We start from the raw sequence: 26096 nt of genomic DNA on the forward strand, positions 1-26096 counted from the left end.
AGGGGAACTGACTTCATACATCCACTATAAGTGAGCTTGTCAACAGTTGGTTAAAGTAAATACAAAAATTGCACAACATTTTTAAAATAAAAAGTTAGTTCTGTGAAAAATTGTAGCATCATATGTTTACAAATGATTCTTGGTTTGAGATTGTCACCTGAATCAATGACATTGAAACATTTTGTAAGTTTAGCGTCCAACTACTATTTGGCGCCACTGTATATGTTAATTCTTCGTGCTATATCTTCAATTTAGTTTTAAACATCTACTCAGTATCTACATTATTCTTACGCATTTTAAATGACCAAACTAAAATATCTAAACATGACTAAAAAAATATATCATAATGATGGCATACGTTCCATTTTACTTAATCAGTCAATAAAACAGTTACTTTCTACTGGCTTCCACTAAAATGCAGAAATACTGCTCAGAGAGAGAATATTCTATGTTGAAATTCTAAAGTCTCTGTTTTAGAAAAAGAGAACTAACTGTGTTGTCATCAGCTGTCAGGGCCATTCTGTTATTGTTCCACGTGTTTTAAAATGACATCCACTTTTCTCGAAACTCCGCCTTTCAATTCATCGCAGCGAAACGCCATTGGTCAGACGCGCTGTCAATCAAACAGACATGGCCGTGCCTTCTCGGTTTCTACTGTATGCTTATTGATTTGAGTGACATCACCAGTTCCGTCCCAACGCGGAAATGTATAATAAATATTATTGTATTATAGGATCAGTTGTCTGTCTTATAACGGACATATGCTGAATCGTAGTTGTACAGTAAGTGATACAGCATGCTGTTGTGAAGTACTTCCGACGCTGTGTGATAATGGCGTTTTGTTGGAGGAGTTTAGAGCCCGTTCGACCTTAGTGTATTTACTGACACGCACCAGGAACACGCAACTTTGACCACCGACAGATCTGTCAAAATCAGGGAGAGAATCATGGACCGGAGACAAATGTTGCTGTTGTTGCTCTGCCTCGCGGGAATCGTGCAACAGGTAAAATCAGGGCATTGGATCCTCTCTGTTTACCATTTCATGTTGCTGGTCAACACTGGGAATTCATATGGGACAGTGATTTGTGATGATCTATTTTTGGCATCATAAGATGCGGCGTGTTTGGGGGTGCCCGGAATGATAGCATTGGGGAAGTCCGATTCGTTTGCGAATCGGATCATTCGAACGGTTCGTTTCAATGAACCTGTTCAAAAGAGTTGTCCAAGAAAGTTCACAGAAGTCTCGCAGCATTTACGTTTCATTTTTGTAATAAAAATTAAACGTACAAATGTTAATCACTGAGCTTTGTTTATATAGATTGGTTCAAATATTGTGTTGTTGTTGTTGTTCCAACATTATTGTTAGCTTAAAAATTGTTTAACATTATTAACAGTGTTGTTCTCAATGTTTATTATAATGCGCATTAAGTTAATTGGTAATATTATTAATTATTTTCGATATTTTTAACAGTATTGTTTCAACCTCGCAGCCAGTTTTACTTTTAATCATAGTTAAGCAGTGCGTCCGAATCAATAAAAAGAATTGGTTCAATAGAATCGGACATCATCACTATGGTCAGTGATCCAGGCACTGCATTTCAATAAGGTTTGGAAGGAGATAGGAAGATAGCGCTATTAAATGGGTCATTTTTGCTCAATTCAATTTGTGCTTGTGTAACCGGTCCTGCTCGACCCGCTCCGAATGGGATTCGAACTGCACAGCTACCTATCAATTGGCTATCATTACACTCACCCCCCTAAACCTCACTCCCATCCGGGTCATGGCACCACTGTAACAGTCCTGTTCGACCCACTCCGAGCAAGATTCGAATCGGTGTCTCCGGCATGGGAGGCAGGCACACTAAGGAGGAGGCTAAAGGCAACAGCCTCTAGTGTCAGTCGCAAGTGCACCTCTTGAGGCTAGGGTAGTGAGGTTTACACATACCGCACAGCTATCACGTATCAGCTGACTCCTGTTACACTCACCCCCCTAAACTTCTCCCATCCGGGTCACGGCACCACTGTAACTGGTCCTGCTCGACCTGTTCCGAACGGGATTTGAACCAGCGTCTCTGGCATGGGAGGCAGGCACACTAACAAGGAGGCTAAAGGCTACAGCCTCTAGCCTCACTTGTTACTGCACCTCTTGAGGCCAGGGGAGTGAGGTTTACACATACTGCACAGCTATCACGTACCAGCTGGCAAGGTTTTAACTATAAAAACTCTGCAAGTACAGTAAGACAAAATACACATGTTAAAAATATATTCTCTGAAAAACCTAAATATCTTATGCAGTGTTGTTTCTAAAACAAGATAAATCAAATTAATCTTGTTTTAAGGATTTTTAGATATTTTTACAGGAAAACAATACAAAAATTATTATCAAGAATACAATTTTTGCCCTGATATCAAAGGTCTTACTAGAAAAAAAGAAACTGTGATACAACGTGAATTTTCTTGATAAAAAAATATGATCGTGCCTGGTAACATGCATGTAAAATGGCTAGAAATAGCATTTTAGCTTAGCGTAAAGCTGACAATTTACACAAGGTTTATTTCTATTTCTTCTGCTCCAAACTTACTTCAGACTTACTTCTTTGTCTGCTTGTATGAATGTAACACATCATAAGAAAGTGTTTCACCGCTGTTCAAATGCACTTTGGATCATTTATATGTATATATTTTTCCATCTGAAAAGACTAAATATTAAATGAAACAAATGACAATAAAATGCAAAGTAATCTCTTCAGTAATCAAAATACTTTTTGAATGTAACTGTATTCTGATTACCAATGATTTAAACTGTAACTGTAGTGGAATACAGTTACTTATATTTTGTGTTTTAAATACGTAATCCCGTTACATGTATTCTGTTACTCCCCAACCCTGCCAGCTGGCTCCCGTTACACTCACACCTCTAAACCTCACTCCCATCCGTGTCACGGCACCACTGGTCCTGATCGACCCGTTCTGAACGGGATTCGAACCGGCATCTCCGGTGTGGGAGGCGGGAACGCTAACAAGGAGGCTAAAGGCTACAGCCTATAGCGTCAGTCGCTAGTGCACCTCTTGAGACCAGGGGAGTGAGGTTTACACATACCGCACAGCTCTAATGTATCAGCTGGCTACCGTTACTCTTGCACAATACTGTCACGCATGACCTTTAACATTGTATGAACCTGAGAACGAGACCTGGGAGAGCTCACGCAGTGAATTGAGAGGGGGTGCAGCTGTGTTAAAACAACAGTTGCAATGGATGTGAGAGAGAAAAAATGTCTGGCTTTTTTTACTTGGGATGTCGATATGTGTTAAAATGTTTGATACGTATTGATATTTTTAATTCAAAGGAGAATGGGAGACGATCCTTGTGAAAGCAAGTAGGAATTTGATATGAGTGTGCGTTTGAATGTGTATCAAGGGAGTGGCCCCAATCACACAGGTTAACGGCAAAGGCTTTAGGTTCAATATCTTCATTGTGATCAGAGTCCATATAACCAAATGTTTCCTCAGGATAAATTATTTTGAAATACATGTACTAAATGTTGTTAAAGGAATGGTTCTTCCAAAAATTAAAATTCTCTCATCATTTACTCACCCTCTTGCCATCCCAGAAATTGTATGACTTTCTTTCTTCTGCTGAACACAAACGAAGATTTTTAGGAGAATATCTCAGCTCTGTAGGTCCATACAATGCAAGTGAATGGTGGCCAGAACTTTGAAGGTCCAAATAGCATATAAAGGCAGCAAAAAAGTAATCCATACGACTCCAGTGGTTAAATCCATATCTTCAGAAGCCATATAATAGGTGTGGGTGAGAAACAGATCAATATTTATGTCCTTTTTTACTATAAATTCTCCTTTCTGCCCAGTAGGTGCCGATATGCATAAAGAATGTGAATCGCCAAAAATGAAAGAAGAATGTGAATGTGAAAGTTGAGATTTATAGTAAAAAGGACTTAAATATTGATCTATTTCTCACCCACACCTACAGTATCATATCGCTTCTGAAGATATGGATTAAACAACTGGAGTCTTTTATGCTGCCTTTATGTGCTTTTTTGGACCTTCAAAGGTCTAGCCACCATTCACTTGCATTGTATGGACATACAGAGCTGAGATATTCTTCATTTTTATAAAGAAAGTCGTATACATCTGGAATGGTATGAGGGTGGGTAAATTATGAGAGTATTTTCGTTTTTGGGTGAACTATCTCTTTAATTCAAATTTCAAAAAGATCCTTATATGTGTAGGGAAATAAAAGCTTAATCAAGTGGACTGCAGGATGACTAGATAGATATGATGAGCTGAAAATATATGTTCAGCAATATATGTATATTATATGTTCAGAATATATACATAAACATGTTCATAAATAATAATGGTATATTTAGCATGTATTATAGTGTCCATATATTGTATTTATAGTAATAAATACAATATATGTACATTTTTCAGAAATAGGCAATAAAATAAAAAAATAGCACATCTGAAAATAATACAGTAAAATACAGTAATAATATTAATAACAAAATCTGAAAATAATTAATTTGTAATTATATATAGGAATAGTAGGAATGGCAGCCTTTTAATGGTCACCTAAAACATGTAATGCAAAACAAAACAAAAAATAGAGAGTAAGAGTGAGAGGAAAGACAAAGAGACAGGGAAGTAATCACCAAATAATCCAAAAGGAAAAGTAAAAGTAGATTTTTTTTCTCATGTAATTTAGAGCAAGGGCCAAAAGGAATATACAATTTTAAGCAAAATGCAATGTTGCATGGTTCACTTGTGTGATATTGACTAATTTATAGTTTACTTAACTTTTGCACATTCACACTTTCAGCTATATAAAGTCAGGCAGTTTTTGGTAAATACAGGAGTGGCCTTAATGACTGTGAAACAGGATATCCTGGTTAAAAGCCGTTTTCTGTTAACTGAACACACAAACATATACTTTCTCTCTCTCTCTCTCTCGCTCTCTCTCTCTCTTTCACAAGATACTGTATTTTAGGCTACATATCAGATTACATATCAAATAATTTTTAAATAGTCTGATCTGTAAAGTGTGGTGTGTGAGAATTTTTGTAAAATAGTTAATTATATATTGTAAGTTGTATAGTGTTTTTATTATTGTTGCAAAAGTTAAATCAGTAAATGTCAACGAGCTTGAACAGGGGGTATTCCAGAAAGCAAAGTTAGCAACTAAACTGCATAAGTCTCAGAGTAAGTTGTTAACCTCAACTTTTGGTTCCAAAAACCAGAGTATCTTTCAGAGTATGTTAGTAATAATAGCATAAACTGCTCCGGAGCAGGTTCAGAAAGAAATGCATAACTTTCCAGTAGGGATGTGCATGAGTAATCGATTAATCGAGTACTCATTTAGTTATAAATATTCGACTAGTAAAAACACTACTCGAATATTGCAATCTGCCTTTCCTATGTGCCTTTGCCGGCCGTGGGAAAAAATGAGCTGCTTCTCTCACCTAAATCTTGCTGGTACAATCTTGCATGATGTTATTATAGGAATAATTGAGCCAAAAATTATGTCATTGTTTAGTGATTGTATTGCTTCATAAGACTTGGAATTTATGTTTCTATGTGTGAGTGCAAATATTTGTCATTTTTTAATCTAGATGTTGTTGTGTATGTATAGTGCTCATTTGTTCATGAGAAAAACATGTTCAAAGGTTGAAGGTTGAACTTAAATTCTTAATTTCTAGTAATTGATTAAACATTTTTTCTGTGTGTCAGAGTATTCGACTACAAATTTAATTGAAATGCACATCCCTACTTTTCAAACTTGTTCATTGTACTTTATTTTCTGAATATATTAATGAGACATTCTGTCATTTAGAGGTACCTACAGTGCCCTTCTTTAGCTGGGGCTCAAGTGATTAAATCTAAGATGTATCGTTCTGATGCTCAGCCTTCTTCACCTCCATTTTAAACTATAAATGGTCCTTCTCCAAGTCACATTTTGAATCTGCCCTTCAATATATGGACCTTTTACAGCTTCCTTTACAATTAGGAAGAGATGCTTATTTTGCCAATACCGATAACTAAGGTGGAGGGAAAACCGATAACCGATTAATCGGTTCGTAAAATGTAAAAAAAAGAAATCTTAGTCTTTCCTTGCTATGACGGGCACAAACACAGAGTCTACAAGATTCCAAAATGAATAAAATCCCAGATGCAGTTTATTGTTCAACCAAAATCCCAATAATAACACAAAATAAATTAAGATTTGGTGCATAACATGGGACTTTTAACTATAAACAAGTCTAAAACACACCAGGGACTCTTATTTTGAAATGATGGACACTTGGCCCTGTTAATGCTCTATATTAAGTAATAACCAAATTAAGCTTTTATGGCATAGATATTTCACCAGATTAGGTTTATTGAGGAATAAGGTTTATTATTATTCACAAGATATGAAGTTGGAGACACAATAAAGTATATACATTGGGCACATTTCCATATAGTTGCACTTTTCTTTGCATGCCCTCAATTAAATTTAGAACACTTGATTTTCTAATCATATTAACAACCTATCTGCAACTATCGGCGCACATTTTGGCCGATAATCGATAGCTCCAAAAAGCAAATATCGGTACCGATTAATCGTTAAAACAGATAAATCTGTCTACCTCTAATTTTATGTTTTTCTGGTTACTCTCTCAGTGTGAGGGAGGGAGTTCAGTTTCTCTTCCAGAGTCTCTGCTCTTTGTTTCTACACTGGATGGAAGACTACATGCTGTCAGTAAACAGACAGGAGACATCAAATGGACACTAAAGGAAGGTGTGTGTTTGTGTGTGTTGTGTGCTTAGGGGTGTGCATTATATTTTTATGAGATTCTGTTATCTTTCTCATTATACAATGGATTGTTCCGATACTTGATGCTGATTGGTCAATACAGTTTCTGCCATGTTACAATAGCTGTGACGCAGTTTGTATCATTGTCCTGGACCAGTGGATGCCAACTATTAATTTACATTTCAGGGACTATATCTTCTATTTAGTGGAGTGATTGAATTTGCTTCATAAAATAAGGTTTTAATGAAAAAGTTTGTCCTTAATATTTTTATCATGTAGCAACTGTTTTAAAAAAGTAATAAGGCATACAAGCCTGTGCGATATTTATATATTGAATATACAATCTTATATTGCAACAATATTTAGAATATAACACAGCCTTTTGTACCTTATTGCTTTATTAATGTGACTGTAGGATAAGGATCTGCCACACAACTTCTATAACCATTTCAACCTCTCTTCTAGATCCCATCATACAGGTTCCTGCCTATTTTCAAGAGTAAGTGTTTAAAAGAAACTAAACTAATCTTCTGAAACTAGATATATTATAAATGTGTATTAAACTATTTTAATTAAAGGATGTTTTCTCTTGTAGGCCAGGCTTTCTTCCAGATCCCAATGATGGCAGTCTGTATGTACTAGGTGGCAAACACAAAGAGGGTCTTATGGTGAGTGTGTGTGTGTGTGTGTTTATCAGAAAGTGTGTAAGCTCATGTATTTAATGTGCTCATTGTGTACTTATGTACTCATTTACTCTGCAGAAACTCCCATTCACAATTCCAGAACTGGTCCAGTCATCTCCATGCAGAAGTTCAGATGGCGTGCTCTACACAGGTAACTTTAAACACGTTTGTGTGTTTGTTTGATTTAAAGCTGAAGTGTGTAATTTTTGCACCACTGAGCGGAGCTGCAAATTTTACAACATTTAAAAAAATGTCAAGCATGGAAATCTTAAAGGTCACAGAAATTTTTCTAGTTTTGCTCCACTCTGAAATTAGCTATTTTGCTTTTTATACTTTTTTATACAAGAACTTGTAAGTTCTTGTATAGATTAAAACATGATCATTTTAGTCTGTCCTTTGAGACTAACCATAATAACTTTTCTTAAGCGTCAGTCCATGTCAAATCAGATGAGCTGTTGCTGCACAGATTCATTCTCAAATGAGTGCCTAAAAATTAGCAAAATATTGTACCATACCCGATGTGGATCATGATAGGGACTTTCACCTTAAAAAGATCAAAATATTTATTAGTATCCCTGGTCTTCTACTTGAAGCACATAAGCGCTGCATAAAAGTAATCCATATGACTCCAGTGGTTTAATCCATGTCTTCTGAAGCGATCCAGTTGGATTTGGGTGAGAACAGACCAAAAATATAACTCCTTTTTCACTATAAATCTTGACATCAGTAGTCTCCTTAGTGATCTTGATTTCAAGCTCGTTTACACTTTTCTAGCACCATCTAGCGGTCTTTGCATACGTCAAGCACCAGGAAGTGTAATCGAGCTTGAAATCATGATCATGCCTTGAGACTGCAATGGCAAGATGTACAGTAAAAGATTAGTTACATTTTGGTCAGTTCTCACCCAAAAAACAACTGTATCGCTTCAGAAGACATGGATTAAATCCTGGAGTCTTATGGACTACTTTTATGCTGCCTTTATGTGCTTTTTGGAGCTTGAAAGTGTTGGACCCCATTCAGTTGCATTGTATGGACCTACAGAGCTGAGATATTCTTCTAAATATCTTCGTTTGTGTTCAGCAGAAAAAAGAAAGTCATACACATCTTAGATGGCATAAGGATGAGCTCATGATGAGAGAATTTTCATTTTTGGGTGAACTAAGGCCCCAATACCACCCACAATTAATTTGTTTTCCAAATTTAGGGGCCAATTATGAAATTATTTGTATCCTGAGGTGACTCTGAACCACTGTGTACATAAAGGGATCAAGTTTGTCTATGTTCTGAATCTACCAATTTGTTTGAGGCCAGCAATCATAGTTCTTAAAGACTCACAAACAACTTGAAAGTCATGGAAACCCTATAGTAAGTTTATAAAATGAGCTTTGAAATGTTGCATACCTTTAATACACTCATTCGTAGTATTGTCTATATTTCTAGGTAAAAAGCAGGACACTTGGTTTGTGGTTGATCCTAAGACAGGTGAAAAGCAGACAAGCCTGAGCACTTCCTCTGCAGATTCGATCTGCCCCTCTGCGCCTCTACTGTACATTGGTCGCACAGGTCAGAACACACAACGCGTCTCTATTACAACCCAACACACTCATGCCTTTGCATTTCTGTTCATTTACACACTCAAATTAATTATAATGAGGGCTATATACACAATGAATCATTTAACACACAGCATACTGTACCTCTGCATCATTATAGTAAGTAGTCATTTAGCAAACACTTTTATCCAGAGTGACTTACAGTTATTACAGGGGCAATTCCCTTGGATGTTCAGTGCCCTGCTCAAGGGCATGATGGAGATAGCACATCTCTCGTTCCTTACAGGGATCCAGCCAGCAATTTTCAAGTTACCAGCCCTTAGCTTTAACCACTAGGCCCTTTAAGCAGCATGTGTATATACAATATATGCCAGTCCATGTGTTTTACTGGCCATTGGCTTCACATTTATCTGCTCCATAATTCTAAGTTGTATCCCTGTGTTTGTGTGCAGAATATGTGATCACTATGTATGATACAAAATCTCAGGAACTCCGCTGGAATGCAACCTACAACGACTACTCTGCTCCTCTCTATGATGACAAAAAATATGAATATAGTAGGTTTTGCACATTTCACACATATATTTGAGAATGTGTATATACAGTATTAAGGGGGTAAAAATGCATTGATTCATTGCTATACAGTGATCTGACAAAGAAAATTCAATATATCAAGTCACAGAATTTAATTATCAGTTATAATGACCATAATAATACCACATGTAAACGTGTAAATTTTTTTATCTAAATATACTTAAAGGGGTCATGAAATGGAGAATAAAATTTTCCTTGATATTTAGACATATAAGAGGTAACTGTACTATAAAAGCATACTGTAAATTTCAGAACTCAAAACATCCTCCCCAGTCTAAAAAGAGCATTTATAGTTGCCACCCTGCTGAAACATCTAGTTTTGAAATCTGTCTGTTTGTGACGTCACGAAACATTGCTCTTTTGTATTTACACATCCCACAACATGCGTCATCGCACATTTGGCCCCGCCCACTGGCGCGCAGTTCAAGTCAAGAGAGCAGGCCTTGTGTGGCGAACTATTCCTGAACACCAAAGGGGACCCATCTGGACTATTTTTATTATTTTGCATATAAACATGAACTACGCAGACTCTTTGTCCGCTGTCATGTATCTCGCACTTTTAAAAGACGCTTTGTCAAGTTACAACTCTGAAACTCATTTAGCTGCTGCCTCTTGTTGTTTTGAGCACAAACGCGTCATGGCAACATTCTTTCGCACATCTGCACTATTTTTAATTGTTGGTGTATGTAAACATAGATTAGAGGGGTGTCTTTGGACGGTTTGATGTGTTTACGGTGATGTGCGCCTCAGTGTGCCTTCAGTATATGTGTGCGTCATTTCACCGTGCTTTGGATTATGATGTATGCGTTTTTTTTTGGCTCATGTCAAACTTTGCAAAATAACTGTTATAGAAAGATGGGGCAGTTAAAAACATTTGGACCCAATCTAAAACGTGTTTCATTCATGAATATTTTTTAAATGTTTGATAGTTTATGGTGCTGATGTGTTAACAGTTGTGCTTGAGATGAACAGTTTAATATATTCGGATGCAGTGTGTTGGTTGTGTGTTATGTGTAAACCCTGCAATTTTGTTTTATAATATTGAGGGGCTTCTTCATTCTCTTCTGATTGAGTTTGCTGAATTTGAGGGGCTGCAGGATGTTAGCCAATCATAACAGTGGGCACTTATGTTTGAGTTTTAAGGAGGCGCTTAGGCCAAAACCGAGCATTTCAGACAGAGGGACAAAAACAGGGTGGAAAATTATCAAATAATACTAAATTGTGACTGTTTTGGTGCAAAAAAAACTTTTATGACATTATCATTGGACCTCAGGGAGGATGATAAAATTATAAAAAATAGCACTTCATGACCTCTTTAATAATAATAATAATAAACCATTTTCATATTACATTTTTCATAATGTACTGTACCAAGTTAGAAGGTTACCTGTATAATTTACAGCATTTACAGGGAATTTTTTTTCATATGTAAGCATAATGAACTTTATAACTGAAATATACCCAAATGAACCAGAATTGAATCAAATTGTATCAAAATTGGAATCAAATTTAATGGAGAGCTTGTGAATCCGAATCAAATCAGATAGGGAAATTTGTATCAATACCCAGCCCTAGTCTTCAATATATATTTTTTAAATAATTATGAATCATCATGCCCAAATAAAATGTCAGATTTCATGATGCATTACGTCATTTAACAAAGATTCGCAATTTCTGACATAGCAAATATTTACACCGCTAATAAATATACCGGAAGTGTTTACTGATGTTTGTTTGTTTGTGTGTGTGTGTGTGTGTGTGTGTGTGTGTGTGTTTCACACAGAGATGTCCCACTTTGCATCCAGTGGGGATGGTCTTGTGGTCACGGTGGATCGGGACTCTGGTGAGGTTTTGTGGATGCAGAAGTTTGATTCTCCAGTGGCAGGGTTCTACCTCTGGAGTCAGGACAGTCTGCGGCGAGCTCCTCACCTGACAGTCGCGACAGAAACCCTGCGTTACCTGACCTTCACTGCAGAAAACACGCAATCCCACACCATGAAGTGGACCTACCAGTTCACAAAGGAGCAGCATAGCACCAAGACTCAGCTAGTGTAAGAAACATACACAAAAAAAGATATTATATATAATAAATGTGTTGTTTTAAATTAATTTACAAAGGGTAAAAATTACTTGAAATATCAGGATGTGGTACTTAAAGGAATAGTTCACCCAAAAATGCCATCCCAGATGCATTGTATGGATGTACAGAGCTGAGATATTCTTCTAAAAATCTTTGTTTGTGTTCAGCAGAGGAAAGAAAGTCATACACATCTGGGATGGCATGAGGGTGCGTAATTGATGAGAGAATTTTCATTTTTGGGTGAAATATTACTTTAAGTAACTAATTAAAAATATTACCTAATAATTTAATAATTTGAGTAAATTATTCAGATTAGGGGGTTCCACTGAGAAAAACATTTGAGAAGACCTGATTTTAAGGATAACTGTTTAAAGCAAATAACCACAAGCTAAATCAAAAGATTACTGATGGTTTTATTATTGTAATTATATGCGCTTGTTTTTGTGTGCATATCTCGATAGTCCCACTCTCTATGTTGGCAAGACAGACTCTCATCTCTATGCGTCTACCTCCCTTGTGCACAAAGGAGTGGCAATAGTGGTAAGTTCTGCTGTTTATTTTTCTAAATATTTTTAAGAAAAAAAAAATACTCCCATTTGATTAAACTTATCCTGTTGCCATGGCAGCCAAAAGGTCTCACTCTAGCTCGTATTGAGGGGCCAGTCACAGCTGATGTCACAATGGGGAATGGGCGGGCCGAGTGTGAGATCACACCCAGCACTGATGTCAAGTATCCACCAGGAAGCACCAGCTCCCTGCAGAATCACTGGCTGCTGATTGGTACGGCCCACTCACACACACAACATGTGTGTATGCATGGGCATACAGTACATTAAGATAAATTCATATGTAATGCCACATTCCAGTAGTTCACAGTAAACAGTTTAAAAATGGAACTTTGTAAATGTGACATGACAGTCACAATAAGTACCCTCATTTTAAAATCAAAAGATGAACATGTTACCATTAGTTAATGCACTATGAACTAGCATGACCTAACAATGAACAATTGTATTTTTATTAACTAACATTAACAAAGATGTATAAATGCAGTAAAAAATATATTGTTCATTTGTTTTTTCATGATACCTAATGCATGAATAATGTTTACAAATGGAATCTTATTGTAAAGTATTACCAATTATTTTAAATAAAACTTGTTTTAATTATTATTTTTAATTAATTTACAGATTTAATGGATTTTATCACCAAATTATACTGTCAGAAAAACAAATGAGCTTTACGATGAGTTTTAATGTTCAAACAACCAATATCAATTCTGTTTTTAGAAAGTACACATGACATAAACGCATACTGTATGTAACTTGCTGTGTGTGTTGGTATGTGCAGGTCACCATGAAATCCCTCCTTTGGCTCACACCACCATGTTGAGAGATTTCCCAGAGAACCTGCAGCGCTCTGGTGATGTCATCCCATCTAGAGGTTCCAGTTCTTCTTTCCGTCCTGCATCTCACCCAGTGAGTCAAATGCACAATTCCACATGCAGTGTTAATCTCATCAACCAAATCACTGACAAAAACGCTCTTCGTCAACAATAACGAATACTTGCATGCTGAGTGACTCCAGTCAGGCTTCCTAAGCAACCAATTGGCCCGGTTGCTAGGGTGGGTAGAGTCACGTTGGGTTAACTTCCTCGTGGTCGCCATAATGTGGTTCTCACTCTCGGTGGGGCACTTGGTGAGGTGTGCGTGGATGCCGCGGAGAATAGCGTGAAGCCTCCACACGCACTAGGTCTCCGCGGTAATGCGCTCAACAAGCCACGTGATAAGATGCGTGGATTGATGGTCTCAGATGCGGAGGCAACTGAGATTCGTCCTCTGCCACCCGGATTGAGGCAAGTCACTACGCCACCATGAGGACTTAGAGCACATTGGGAATTGGGCATTCTAAATTGGGGAGAAAATAAAAAAAAAGTAAAAAATAACGAATACAACAAGAAAAAGACACATCATGATGATAATTAAATGATTTTATTGAAAGCATACTGTCGACATAATTATCACAAGAAAAAAATAATACTGCAATGCACGATATAAACATCTGTTTATAGATGAATATGTTGGGAATTTCCCTGCTTGAGCTGCATGAGTTAAATGTGCTGAAAACAGGTAAAATGAACCGCTTTAAAATGGGTTAATTACCTCACTCAGGGGCATCCTACTGTATATATACATGAGATTAATCACTATATCCACAACATAGAGTATATGTAATATTACAACTTATATCTCCACAGACAATGAAGCGAATGAACAGCTAAATTGAACTAAGTTAGGTGCTAGTCATAATATGCGTAACTTATCATAACTTTCGTAGTGAATAAGCTGTTTCTGTAAAAAAAAACAACAAAAAAAAAAACAATGCTACATGCAATGCAAAATCATAAACTGGCTAAAAACGGAAAATGAATAACAGTCTCTAAAGCATGAACATTTAGGAAACAGTAGGCTTACTTCTAAAGAGTAGCTAATAGTTCAGTATATTCATTATATATGCTATTTCAGGAGCTCAGGTTTTCACAAGGGCAGTTATACAGAATTAATTTTGTATGTATCTTGTGTATGTTTGACACGTTTAAATTAAGAACATTTTTATAGGTTTTTTCTAAATGTTTAAATATTTGATTAAAGTTTAGTCTGTTACAGTATGATATATGTTTTTGTCATTTTGCTCAATTTTGTCAATATGACATGATGAAATATTGACTCATTTTAAAGGACATTTTCATCAAAAGACTAAAACTATGACTTAAACAAAAAAACTGTGTAAAATTAACACTGTCCACATGCAAGGAATAGCTCGCCCAAAAATACAATTTCTGTCATCATTCACTCACCCTCATGCCATTACAAATCTGGATGACTTTCTTTTCTTTTGTGGAACACAAAATGACAAATTTACAAGAATGGCCAAGCTGCTCTTTTCCTTCTAACGAAAATGGATTTACACAGCCAAGCTCCAAAAGAGACCAAAAAACACCATTAACGGATGTTGTAGCTCTCCAGTCTTATTCATGCTTGTTTACATTGAAATGTGCCGCCTTAATACATAAAGCACCATGTTTGCCATCAATGGTTTTTGGTCACGAATTGATAATGTTTGAATCTTCAAACAAGGTAGATTGTTTTTAGTGGGTAATTCATGCATGACAAAATTGCAAGCTTGCCACAAAACATCCAAGCACAAACTTGTCATGTTTTGTTTACAGTTGCCGCCAGTAACACAGCACAGCTCTTCCCCCGTGCTGCCTGACTCGTTAACCTCTGACCCCATGACTGTGCTGGTAGTGACACTGCTGTTGGGAGTGTTGACTGCCTTTCTGTTCTCTGCACACAAAAGGGTGAATAAGAGAATGTGTTTGTATATCTCTGCTCTGAATTCATTTAACATTAGTGTCTTTAAAATGATTATCACTGCTCTTTTCAGGGTTTCCACAGTCATGGAAACCCCAGAAATATCTGGGAATTTTAAAATTGTGATTTCCAGGCCAGGAAATTTCATGGAAACTTCAATAGGCTCTATACTTTTTTCTAGTTGTGCTTAGCTTTAAAAATTTCATCAAATAGAAATCACTCTTTGTGAGTGAAATCTCTATAAAAATATTTTTTGATAACACTTTACAATAAGGTTGTGCTTATTAATGTTAGTTAATGCATTAGGCATCATGAACTAACAATGAACTATATTTTTAACAGCATTTATTAATCTTGGTTAATGTTAATTTGTGAAATTCAATGGTTCATTGTTAGTACATGTTAGTTCATAGTGCAATAACTATGTTAACAAATGCAACTTCTAATTTTAAAAATTTATTTATAAATGTTGAAATTAACATTAACCATGATTAATAAGTGCTGTAATGTATTGGTCATAGTTAGTTAATTGTTAGTTAGTTCACTTTTCTTTTTAAAAAAAAGAAAAAAAGCAAAAATCGGGGCCTGGCTAGCTCAGCAAGAATTGACGCTGACTATCAAACCTGGAGTCGCGAGTTCGAATCCAGGGTGTGCTGAGTGACTCCAGCCAGGTCTCCTAAGCAACCAAATTGGCCCGGTTGCTAGGGAGGGTAGAGTCACATGGGGTAACCTCCTCGTGGTCGTGATTAGTGGTTCTCGCTCTCAGTGGGGCGCGTGGTGAGTTGTGCGTGGATCACGGAGGGTAGCATGAGCCTCCACATGCTGGGAGTCTCCGCGGTGTCATTCACATCAAGCCACGTGATAAGATGCGCAGATTGACTGTCTCAGAAGCGGAGGCAACTGAGACTTGTCCTCTGCCACCCGGATTGAGGTGAGTAACCGCACCACCATGAGGACCTACTAAGTAGTGGGAATTGGGCATTGCAAATTGGGGGAAAAGGGGATTAAAAAAAAAAGAAACATTTGAAAAAATCAAGGTTACAGTGAGGCACTTGCAATAGTGAATGGGGCCAATTTTCGGAGGGTTTAAAGGCAGGAATGTGAAGCTTATAATTTTATAAAAGCACTTACATTACTTACGTTAAACTTGTGTATTATTTGAGCTGTAAAGTTAAGTCGTCATTTTTACAGTCATTTTAGGGTTTTAGGGTTTGTTGACATTACATCGCAGTGGCAACAAAGTTGTAAAATTAGATATAGCTTTACACAGAAAAGGTTAGCAAGGGACTTTATCACACTAAAATCATGTTAACACACATATTGTTTATGTCTTGTGACTATACTTTTGAAACAGTGAGTATTTTAATGTTTACGGATTGGCCCCCATTCACTTCCATTGTAAGTACCTCACTGGAACCCAGATTTTTGTTTTTTTAAAGCAAAGGTGAGACAAAATACATTTTTGTGGTAATCAATATTCTGCCACAAATTCTGTCGATTGAGCTTAACTTGTATTGAACCCAGAATATTCCTTTAATTGTCAGATTATAGAACTGTTTTTATTCTTTTTAATCAGCTGGTCAAAAAGTCTCAGAGATCTGAAGAGCCAATGGAATCCAACCCTCTGCCTGTTCAGACCATTCAGATTGCTCCAACAGAACCCAGTATTCCACCCTCATCATCATCCTACAACAACAACAGCCATTCAGAGAAGACTAGCTCTGTTGCATCCAATCAAACTCAGCCTTTCTCAAGCAAAGACTCCGCCCCAATAACAACAGCTAGCCAATCAGAAAGTACAAAAACTATTCTGTTTCTACACCATTCTTTTTTCCTTTTTGACTATAAGCAAAAAATGTCACTTATAAGCATGTACATTGTACACTAAAACATTTGTTTTCAATTGTCTGAAAAGGTTCAGTTATTTAAATGCAACATATTTAGATACTAATGTCAGGTGTAGTATCAGCTCTTAGAAACTTTTTGCCCATTACATAACATTGTCTCTCTTGTAACTTGCATGTGAATGTTTTTTAGATGGACAGCCAGAAGTGGTTGAAGTTGGGAAAATCTCTTTCAGTCCTTCTGAGGTGCTAGGGCATGGGACGGAGGGAACATTTGTTTTCCGGTGGGTTATCATGGATTAGGAAACTGGTTTGCTCTTACATTCTTTTTTTCATCTAACGTTGTGTGAAGAGTTTACATTTTTGTACATTACATGCAGTTTCTGTGGGAAGTTGTTAAATCTGATCTCTGGTTGGTTGTGCTTTACCCTTAAAGGGACAATTCAACCCAAAGTGAAAATTCTGTCATCGTTTCCTCACTCTTATGTTGTTCCAAACCTGTATGACTTTCTTTCTTCTGTTGAACGCAAAAGATGTTAGGCAGAACGACAGCCTCAGTCACCATTCACTTTCATTGCATCTTTAATCTGTATAATCAAAGTGAATGGTGATTGAGGCTAACATTCTGCCTAACACTGGCTTTTGTGTTCAAAGTCATACAGATTTGAAACAACATGAGGATGAGTAAATGATGACAGAATTGATGACATTTTTGGGTGAGCTATTCCTTGAATTCACTGGTCTTAAAAGTGTATGTGTATTTACCATATACCAAAGGGGTCATTTTGACAGACGGCATGTGGCGGTAAAGCGGATCCTGCCAGAGTGTGTGGAATTTGCAGAGCGTGAGGTTCAGCTCCTCCGTGAATCAGACGAACATCCCAACGTCATCCGTTATTTCTGTACAGAACGGGACAGACAGTTCACTTATATTGCCATTGAACTGTGTGCCGCCACTCTCCAACAGGTGTGTGTGGCTCGAGTTAGGACTGTTTCTTTTTTTTTTCTGAACAATGGAAGATGGGGGAGTGTTCAGGAAATCTATTTGAAAGCATCCATTATTTTTGCAATTCTGTGAGGTGATTTTAGTGGCACAGAAATTACACACTTAACCACAATTTTAAATGTATGATAAAAAAATAAAAAATAAAAAATGAATGTAGTGAGGCTTATTTCGAAAACAAAAAAATAAACTGCCAATGACAACTTGTTGAACTTAATCAATTTAGTTTTTAAGGGAAATGTATCTTTTAAGGAATTAAAGGGATAGTTCACCCAAAAAGTAAAATTCTGTCATCCTGTTTTCCATACCTGTATGACTTTCCGCTGTGGAACACAAAAGGGGACAAAAGTAAATGGTGACTCAGTCTTTAACATTCTGCCTAACATCTCCTTTTGTGTTCCACGGAAATATGCGGAAGTTAAACTGGTTTCGAACAGCAAAGATTTTTTACTCAAATTTTTGGGTGAACTATCCCTTTAAGGATGTTTAGGTAGTTTAAAGGAATATTCCGGGTTCAATACAAGTTAAGCTCAGTCAGCAGCATTTGCGGCTTTATACTGATTACCACAAAAATTTATTTTTACTTGCCCCTCATTTTCTTTAAAAAAAAAGCAAAAAACCGAGGTTACAGTGAGACACTTACAATGGAGTAAATGGGGCCAATCTGAAAACATTAAAGTATTCAAGGTTTCAAAAGTATAGACATAAACAATATACTTGTTAACATGATTTTAATGTGATAAAATCACTTACCAACATTTCTGTGTAAAGTTATAACCAATTTTACAACTTCGTTGCCATGACAATGTAATGTAAACAAACTCTAAAATGATTGTAAAAATGATGATTAGAACAACTTTACAGCTCAAATAATACACAAGTTTTAACAGAAGAATTAATGTAAGTGCTTTTATAAAATTATAAGCTTCACTTTTCTGCCTTACAACCCTCCAAAAATTGGCCCCATTCACTTCCATTGTAAGTGCCTCACTGTAACCTCACTGTTTGGATAGTTTTACTCAAAACAAAACAAAGTTATTGATTAAAAATAGGACTTTTGCAATATGCCACTACTAGGACCAACAATGTTCATTTTTTGTACAAAATGTTCTGTATTTTGACTGCATAATCATTTTATTAAAACTATGTCATCAAAAATGTTCAATTGGAACTTTATAATCACAAAGACAATGTGGTTGTTCTGTGTTGTAGTATGTGGAGGACCCAAGCTGTCCTCACTCAGGGCTGAACCCAGTGTCCCTACTTGAACAGACCATGTGTGGCCTCAGTCACCTGCACTCCCTAAACATCGGTGAGTCACTGCTGCCATAGCAACTGTTTCCAATTGTATCCTCCTTCCTGTTGCAACTGCATTAAAACACATGGTTGCACATGGCAGTATTGCATTGCATGTATGTTTATTAATTGTTATTGAGTAACTGGATGGTGACGGCATACACGCATGCAAGCAGACCGACCCATTGTGATCATCATTTACATGATGTCCCTTCGTGACTTTCCCGTCTCTAACTCAGTCCACAGGGATTTAAAGCCGCGGAATATTTTGCTCTCTCTCCCGGGGGCACTGGGTCGAGTCCGGGCAGTGATCTCAGATTTCGGCTTGTGTAAAAAGCTTCCAGATGGTCACCATAGTTTCAGCCTGCGCTCTGGAATACCTGGAACTGAAGGCTGGATTGCCCCAGAATTACTCATAAATGCTTCAAAAGGAAACCCTGTATGAAAAACACTTTACTATATAACAAAATATATGTATATATATATATATATAGCCTAATACATTCATTTTCTGTACTAAATTTGTCGACTTTGTCTATTTTTTTCTTTAGACAAGTGCAGTGGACATCTTCTCAGCAGGGTGTGTGTTTTATTATGTGACGTCCAAAGGACAGCATCCATTTGGTGACAGTCTGCGGCGTCAAGCTAATATTCTCTCTGGAGTCTATAGCCTCGACCACTTTATGGAAGATATACATGGTGTGTGTGTACACATCTATGTGTTGTTGTTTTTTCATAAGTTTCTGATTTGTGTAGACACTTTAATCTACTAGCATGGCGATCAAAAAAACGATAAGTGGGTTTGCAAAGTTTGAGAGCATGTGACGAGTATGAAGATATGTAGATTGATATATCGGCCAGACCAACTAATTGGTAGATATTTGGCCGTTTGAAATTAACAACACTGGATGATGCATATGAACACAGACAAGTGGATACGAGCAGTTGCTATTGTTCAGTGCTGCTTTTGAAACACTGATGTCCAGTCAAATTAGTGGACAAGAACTGTTGTTAGGACAGTCAATCGATTAAATTTGTATTGGAATTAATTACTTGATGTGCCGATTAATTAAACGAATTAATCACAATTAATCGCAGATCAATATTTACTGCAAAACGCTCCCAAATAAAGGTAATTTAGAATATAATAATTAAAATAAATTTAATATATACAGGGTTCCCATGCATTCTGGAAAACTTGGAATTTTGCAATGCAGTTTTCCAGTCATGGAAAAGTCCTGGAAAATTAGAAAAATACCTAAATGTCCTGGAAAATATTTTAGTATAATAGAACTGTTTGACTGTGTTGCTAACAAGGTTTTTGTTACATGTACAAAAACATTGTAATGATCGGGACTCGGAATAGGAGTCAAATACACAAATTTGTATATTTCTGTCACTGCTGGCGGCTGCGCATCGTGAAACAACGTCAACGGTTAACGGTCATAAACGAAACCCTGTCACATACTTTCTCTGCTTATCTGCTGTCATCTCTGCTTTGCTCTGATGAAATAGTATAAGTATTGATATAGTACAAAATAAGATTTTTTCATTCCAACATTGCTGTTATGTTAACCACAAAAGACGGTCGGACCACAGATTTTTTTTTAAAACAAATTTACACGCTGAGTTTGTAGCATGGTTATTCGGCCTTCTCACCTTGAGATGTAAATGAATGTTCAATAATTCAAATCCTTTTTAAACTAGGGATATTATTTGGTTACCATGAACGTGAACAATAATCATAAGCTTCAAAGAGAAATAAAAAGGATTATGTTAGTAAATACTTGCGCTGGATGGGAACTATTTCTTCTTCCGCTCATCTTAACGCACATAAATGCTGAAAAACACAAGCAGTAACAGAAAACGCTTGCCCCATCACAGTGCTGGTTCAAACTAGAGGGAGCAGTGCTTGGCTAAGGTAATGAGAGAAATACAGGGAAACTGCTTCTTCAGTTAATTCACACTAAATAACAACACATCTAAAGGTGACATTTATTATAATGAGTTTGTGTGACATTTGTTACAAGTTTAGTTCTATTAAATATTGTTATAACATTGATAATGTTCTGTAATTGTTGTAAATAAAATTTAAAAAAAAATAGAAAATTAACCACGGTTTTACTATAGTAATATTGTTGTAACCATGGCTGTAGTAACTGTTTTTTTTTTTTTTTTTGCAGAGACCATGGTTTAACTACTGTAATATAGTAGTTGTAACCATGGTTAATTTTGTGGTAACTATGGTTTAACTAAATACCATAGTTTAACTATGGTTACTGTAGTATTGTTATTTTTGTAAGGATATAAGAAAACAAAAGTCTAATAATTTTCTGTTTAGGCCCATAAATATAAAAAAAAAAAAGAATGACTTGAATTATGACTAAAAATAATATCTTAAATTACCCATTTTATCCCAAGAAATCGCAAAAAAATAAATAGAGGTTTCGGCGTTCTACGATATTGAACATGATATTATCAGTATCGGATCAAAAAGAAAATAAGTGGTATCGCCCTTCCCTATTGTCTGCTGGTTGGTTTGACGAAGCGCGTTGCCTTTACAGCTGGAGCGCTGACTGCCCCCTACTGCATCAAGGTGGTACATCAAGCTTAAAAGGGCCACGATAGTAGGAATATTCCTAATACCGTAATTAACGTACAGTTCGAGAGCATGATTAATTACATAATGTTTTTAAATATGTTATTTTTCATATAATTAATTGCACAGAAATTAACGTATTAAATTGACAGCCCTAATACTTACTAATATCATGTCCATAACAGCATTATATTGGTCGATCAGTTGAATGTTTCGCTGTCTGACTGACCCCTTTGGGATGATTTGGTGAAACCCTCCCCCTTTGTGACGCCCCTTTGAGTTGCATATATTGCAAATCCTGTATTTGCACCCCTGATAAATAACATTTTTGTAATGTTATGTCTCGTAATTAATATTCATAAGCCACTGCTTGTTGCAACAAATGACAAAACAAAAACCCAAAAAAACATATGAAATCTGATCTCACCGCTTAAACTTTGACACATTAACAATTCAAACCACCCGTGGAGGTGGTTTGGATCAGGCTTGTGAAAAAGGCCTTAATGGGTTTTATTGGTGTTTTAATGTTTATAGAGGATGTGATTGGCAGAGATCTGATTGAGCAGATGATAAGTGCAGAACCAGAGATTCGCCCCTCAGCAGCATCCATCCTCAAACATCCATTCTTCTGGAGCCCAGAGAAACAGCTGCAGTTCTTTCAGGTCTGTATGTGTTCATTGACACACATGGAAAAACTGCTAAAAGAGAGCCAGCTTGCAGTGTTTTAGTGAATCTGACTGTGGTGTAATGTGTGTTGTTTGGCTTCAGGATGTAAGTGATAGAATAGAGAAGGAGCCAGCAGACAGCGCTATAGTGGCCCGTCTGGAGACCTCCGGCAGATTTGTAGTAAGAACTAACTGGAGGATGCACATATCAGCACCATTACAGGCTGGTAAGCACTCCTACCACTGTTCTTTACCATTATAAGTAAAATTAGGATATTTGATTAAATGTCTGATTAAAATAGTGTTTCCTCTTAAAGGTGAAGTGTGCATTTTTTTATGTTAAAATACTTTCTCCTCTCAGTTTAATGGTCAGTTGAAGAGCATAAACACTGTGGCTCTGTAGCATTTTCAAAACATTGCTTGGTGTGTTTTAGCTGTCTGACTTGTAAACTTCTGGCTCAACCAATGGCGTTAGTTTGAGAGTGGACTACCTGTTTTTGCTCCAAACAATGGCAGACTTCACATTTAAGTGGAAACACTATTCATTACATACACTAAAAAATCTGTTCCGGAAATCATCATTATTTTTGCAATTCTGTTTGGTATCACTAGTGGCACAGAAACTTCATCTTTAACCCTTTAATGCATACTTTGGGTCTTTAGTGACCCGGGACCTGTACCTCATCCATTTTTTTGAGTTATTATGCCTTTAGTATTCCTAAACCTTTCTCTTCTGAATAGTGTAACAAAAAAAAACACAAAAAAAAATATGGCAAAATTGCAAAAAAAATATGTTTTATAACTGCTTAATTACCAAAAGTGTATAGGGTCATTAAAGACTCGAGATATGTAATCGTGTAGTTATATATATATATATATATATATATATATATATATATATATATATATATATATATATATATATATATTTATTTATTTTTTTAACAATCGTATCATATCTTTATAAGTTTACTACCACAGCAAATATATATATTTATTTGTTTATTACAAGACAAATGAGTACTATATTCATACAAATGACTGCTATATCACGTTGATTTTCTTTGTGACAGTGGTGTATTTTCAGTATTCCATATGCGTGTACAATACATATTATAGATGTTATTTCTTACTCAAGGTGGCGCTGTTGTTTCAGTGATTGACTTGATTTACATTTGACATTGCTATTTGATAAAGAAGCAACGTGGAAGTAAACTATAGCAAGTGTAACACATAGACACTGTGATTTGGCGATTTTCATTTGGGTGTACTACGGAAATGATGTAGGTTGTGCGTCTAGACTCAAAAAGTGCCTGAGAAAATAATGCTTAGATTATGTGTAGCTTATGTGTTGTGTAGCTCAATATACTGTAAGTTTGACAGCCAGTTGCGTGTGTGTAATTAATTAATCCTGTTCTATATTTGTTGCATCATCTATTTGATATGTGACAAATAAAACATCAAAATATATCAGAATAAAATCTATTCTATTATTTTCTAATAGTCTTGAAAATCTTTTGAAAATTTGTGTACTTTTGGATCCATTTGTGATAGAGATATTGTAGGTGCTTGATCGCTCAAGACCCGATTATGTAATAATGTTTGGCATAACACCCATGCATTTAAGGGTTAAATATCTTCCTTTTACATCTACTGTATTTACATGACTGATACAATGTTTTTTTGTTTCCCATCTGGCAGATCTTAGAAAATTTCGCACATATAAAGGAAACTCTGTGAGAGACCTATTAAGAGCTATGAGAAATAAAGTAAGTGCTTTAACTTCATAAACTCAGAGCTCAAAACGGAAAATTCTGTCATTTACACACCCTCATGTTGTTCCAAACCTGTATGAGTTTCTTTCTTCTGTTGAACACAAAAGGACTTTTAGGGACTGAGCCTGTCAGTCTCTTACATTCTGCCTAACATCATCTTTTGTCTATCCAGGAAGAATGAAAGTCAAACAGGTTTGGAACAACATGAGGTGTGAATCTGTCAGTAATCACAGTTAAATGCATTGTCTCCATGTATGTTTTTTTTAACAGAAACATCATTACCATGAACTACCTCCAGAGGTTCAAACAGCCCTTGGTGAAGTCCCTGACGGCTTTGTGGCATATTTTACCTCCCGTTTCCCGCGGTTACTGCTACACACACATTCAGCACTTAGCATCTGTGCCCCAGAGAGACTCTTTCATCCCTACTACCATCACTAAGCACCTCCAAAATCTCCACAGACTCTTGTTTGTTCTTACACTGGACTGGACTGGGAAAATGGAGTCATGAATACCTTGAGGACTAGATCTAACATGTGTAATTCTGGATTTTAGAGCTGTGAACACTTTGAACACATTTTGGTGGCATCTCCAAAACATCTTACTCTTTTACTTTCAAGTTGAGCGAATTCCAACTATAAAAGATACAAAGGATATTTTATGCCTGTGCTTTTATAGAGAGTCAGATAATGTCTGAAGAACAGATCTTAGGTCAGATTAGCTAACTATTTTTATATTCAGAATATGCTTACTCAAAAGCTTTGTTACATCTCAAAGAGCTATAAAAGTCAGCACAACATTGTGGTAGATTAAAAACCCAGAATATTCTGTTCTCTGGGTCGTTTTGTACACTAAGTGTACAAGAATAGGTATTTGGGTAGCACTTTACAATAAGTTTGCATTTGTTAACATTAGATAACAACATACACGAAATAACAATGAACAATACTTTTACAGCATTTATTAATCTTGGTTCATGTTAATTTCAACATATAGTTAATGCACTATGTACTAACACAAACTAACAATGAAGTATTAATTAACATTAACAAAGATGAATAAATGCTGTAAAAAATGCATTGTTCATTGTTAGTTCATGATAGCTAATGCATTAACAAATGGAACCTTATTGTAAAGAGTTACTGGTATTTGTTTGGATCAGATAAACTGTGACTAAATAACTGCAAAAATGCCAGTCTGAAGTGCATCATTTATATTAAAATTGTTTTGCTTTGTGTGGTTTTAATTTCAGCTTCATGCTACTTTTATGAATGTATTACAGTCAGTCACAGATTGAAATTCCATCCTCCTCTCTGTGTTTTATAGCTTTAAAACAAAAAAATATGGTGTTATGCATTCTTATGTAATTGCAATTACAACTGCAGTTCCCTAAGTATTCCCTAGAGCCTGCTGTAGGCTCAGAAAAAAATGCTTGTTACCTAACGCATCTTACAGTTTTAAAGCGTTTAAAATCACTCAGTATTTTTATACTGCAAGTTTTCTTTTTTATAAATTAAGTGTTGGGGGTTTTGCCACTGAAAAATACCAAGAAAATGTAAGTACCTTTTTATACCCAATGAAGAGTAATGGTATACTGATGATGTTTTACCAAAAATTCTATGCTATTTAAACTTTTTGTTCAAGTGGCTCAATACTGTTGGCAACATGTTTTAGTATATGCCTATTTCACTGATATATCTTGAGCAGGGTAACATTGGTCAACTTCGTGTAACTTAGTTTTGAAAAATATACTAATTAAATATTTTCACTCTGCCTTCAAGAGAGACCTTAGAGAATGTCCATTATTTACCTC

The 26096-nt window shown here is 36.1% G+C and overlaps 1 protein-coding gene across 1 annotated transcript; it reads left to right on the forward strand.

Annotated features, from left to right (window-relative positions):
- The first annotated feature begins 653 nt into the window (after positions 1–653).
- On the forward strand, positions 654–26096 carry ern2 (endoplasmic reticulum to nucleus signaling 2). Its single transcript, XM_051703355.1, has 22 exons — positions 654–1003; positions 6685–6802; positions 7283–7316; positions 7413–7485; positions 7579–7651; positions 8941–9063; positions 9506–9610; positions 11431–11698; positions 12189–12267; positions 12354–12507; positions 13078–13205; positions 14957–15088; positions 16678–16897; positions 17139–17229; positions 17723–17912; positions 19161–19260; positions 19484–19683; positions 19796–19943; positions 22378–22505; positions 22612–22735; positions 24210–24277; positions 24554–26096. Exons 1-22 carry the CDS (start codon positions 947–949, stop codon positions 24722–24724), a joined length of 2784 nt encoding a protein of 927 aa, XP_051559315.1. The 5' UTR covers positions 654–946; the 3' UTR covers positions 24725–26096.

This window comes from Myxocyprinus asiaticus, chromosome 7 (genome assembly GCF_019703515.2).
Source record: "Myxocyprinus asiaticus isolate MX2 ecotype Aquarium Trade chromosome 7, UBuf_Myxa_2, whole genome shotgun sequence".
NCBI classification, from domain to species: domain Eukaryota; kingdom Metazoa; phylum Chordata; class Actinopteri; order Cypriniformes; family Catostomidae; genus Myxocyprinus; species Myxocyprinus asiaticus.

Bases quoted from the DNA above. Each gene is read 5' to 3' on its own strand.
- ern2 (XM_051703355.1), top strand. From the start codon at position 947: ATGGACCGGAGACAAATGTTGCTGTTGTTGCTCTGCCTCGCGGGAATC. The intron at 7,652-8,940 runs GTAACTTTAAAC...CTATATTTCTAG, and splicing joins AGATGGCGTGCTCTACACAG to GTAAAAAGCAGGACACTTGG. The intron at 13,206-14,956 runs GTGAGTCAAATG...TTTTGTTTACAG, and splicing joins TCCGTCCTGCATCTCACCCA to TTGCCGCCAGTAACACAGCA.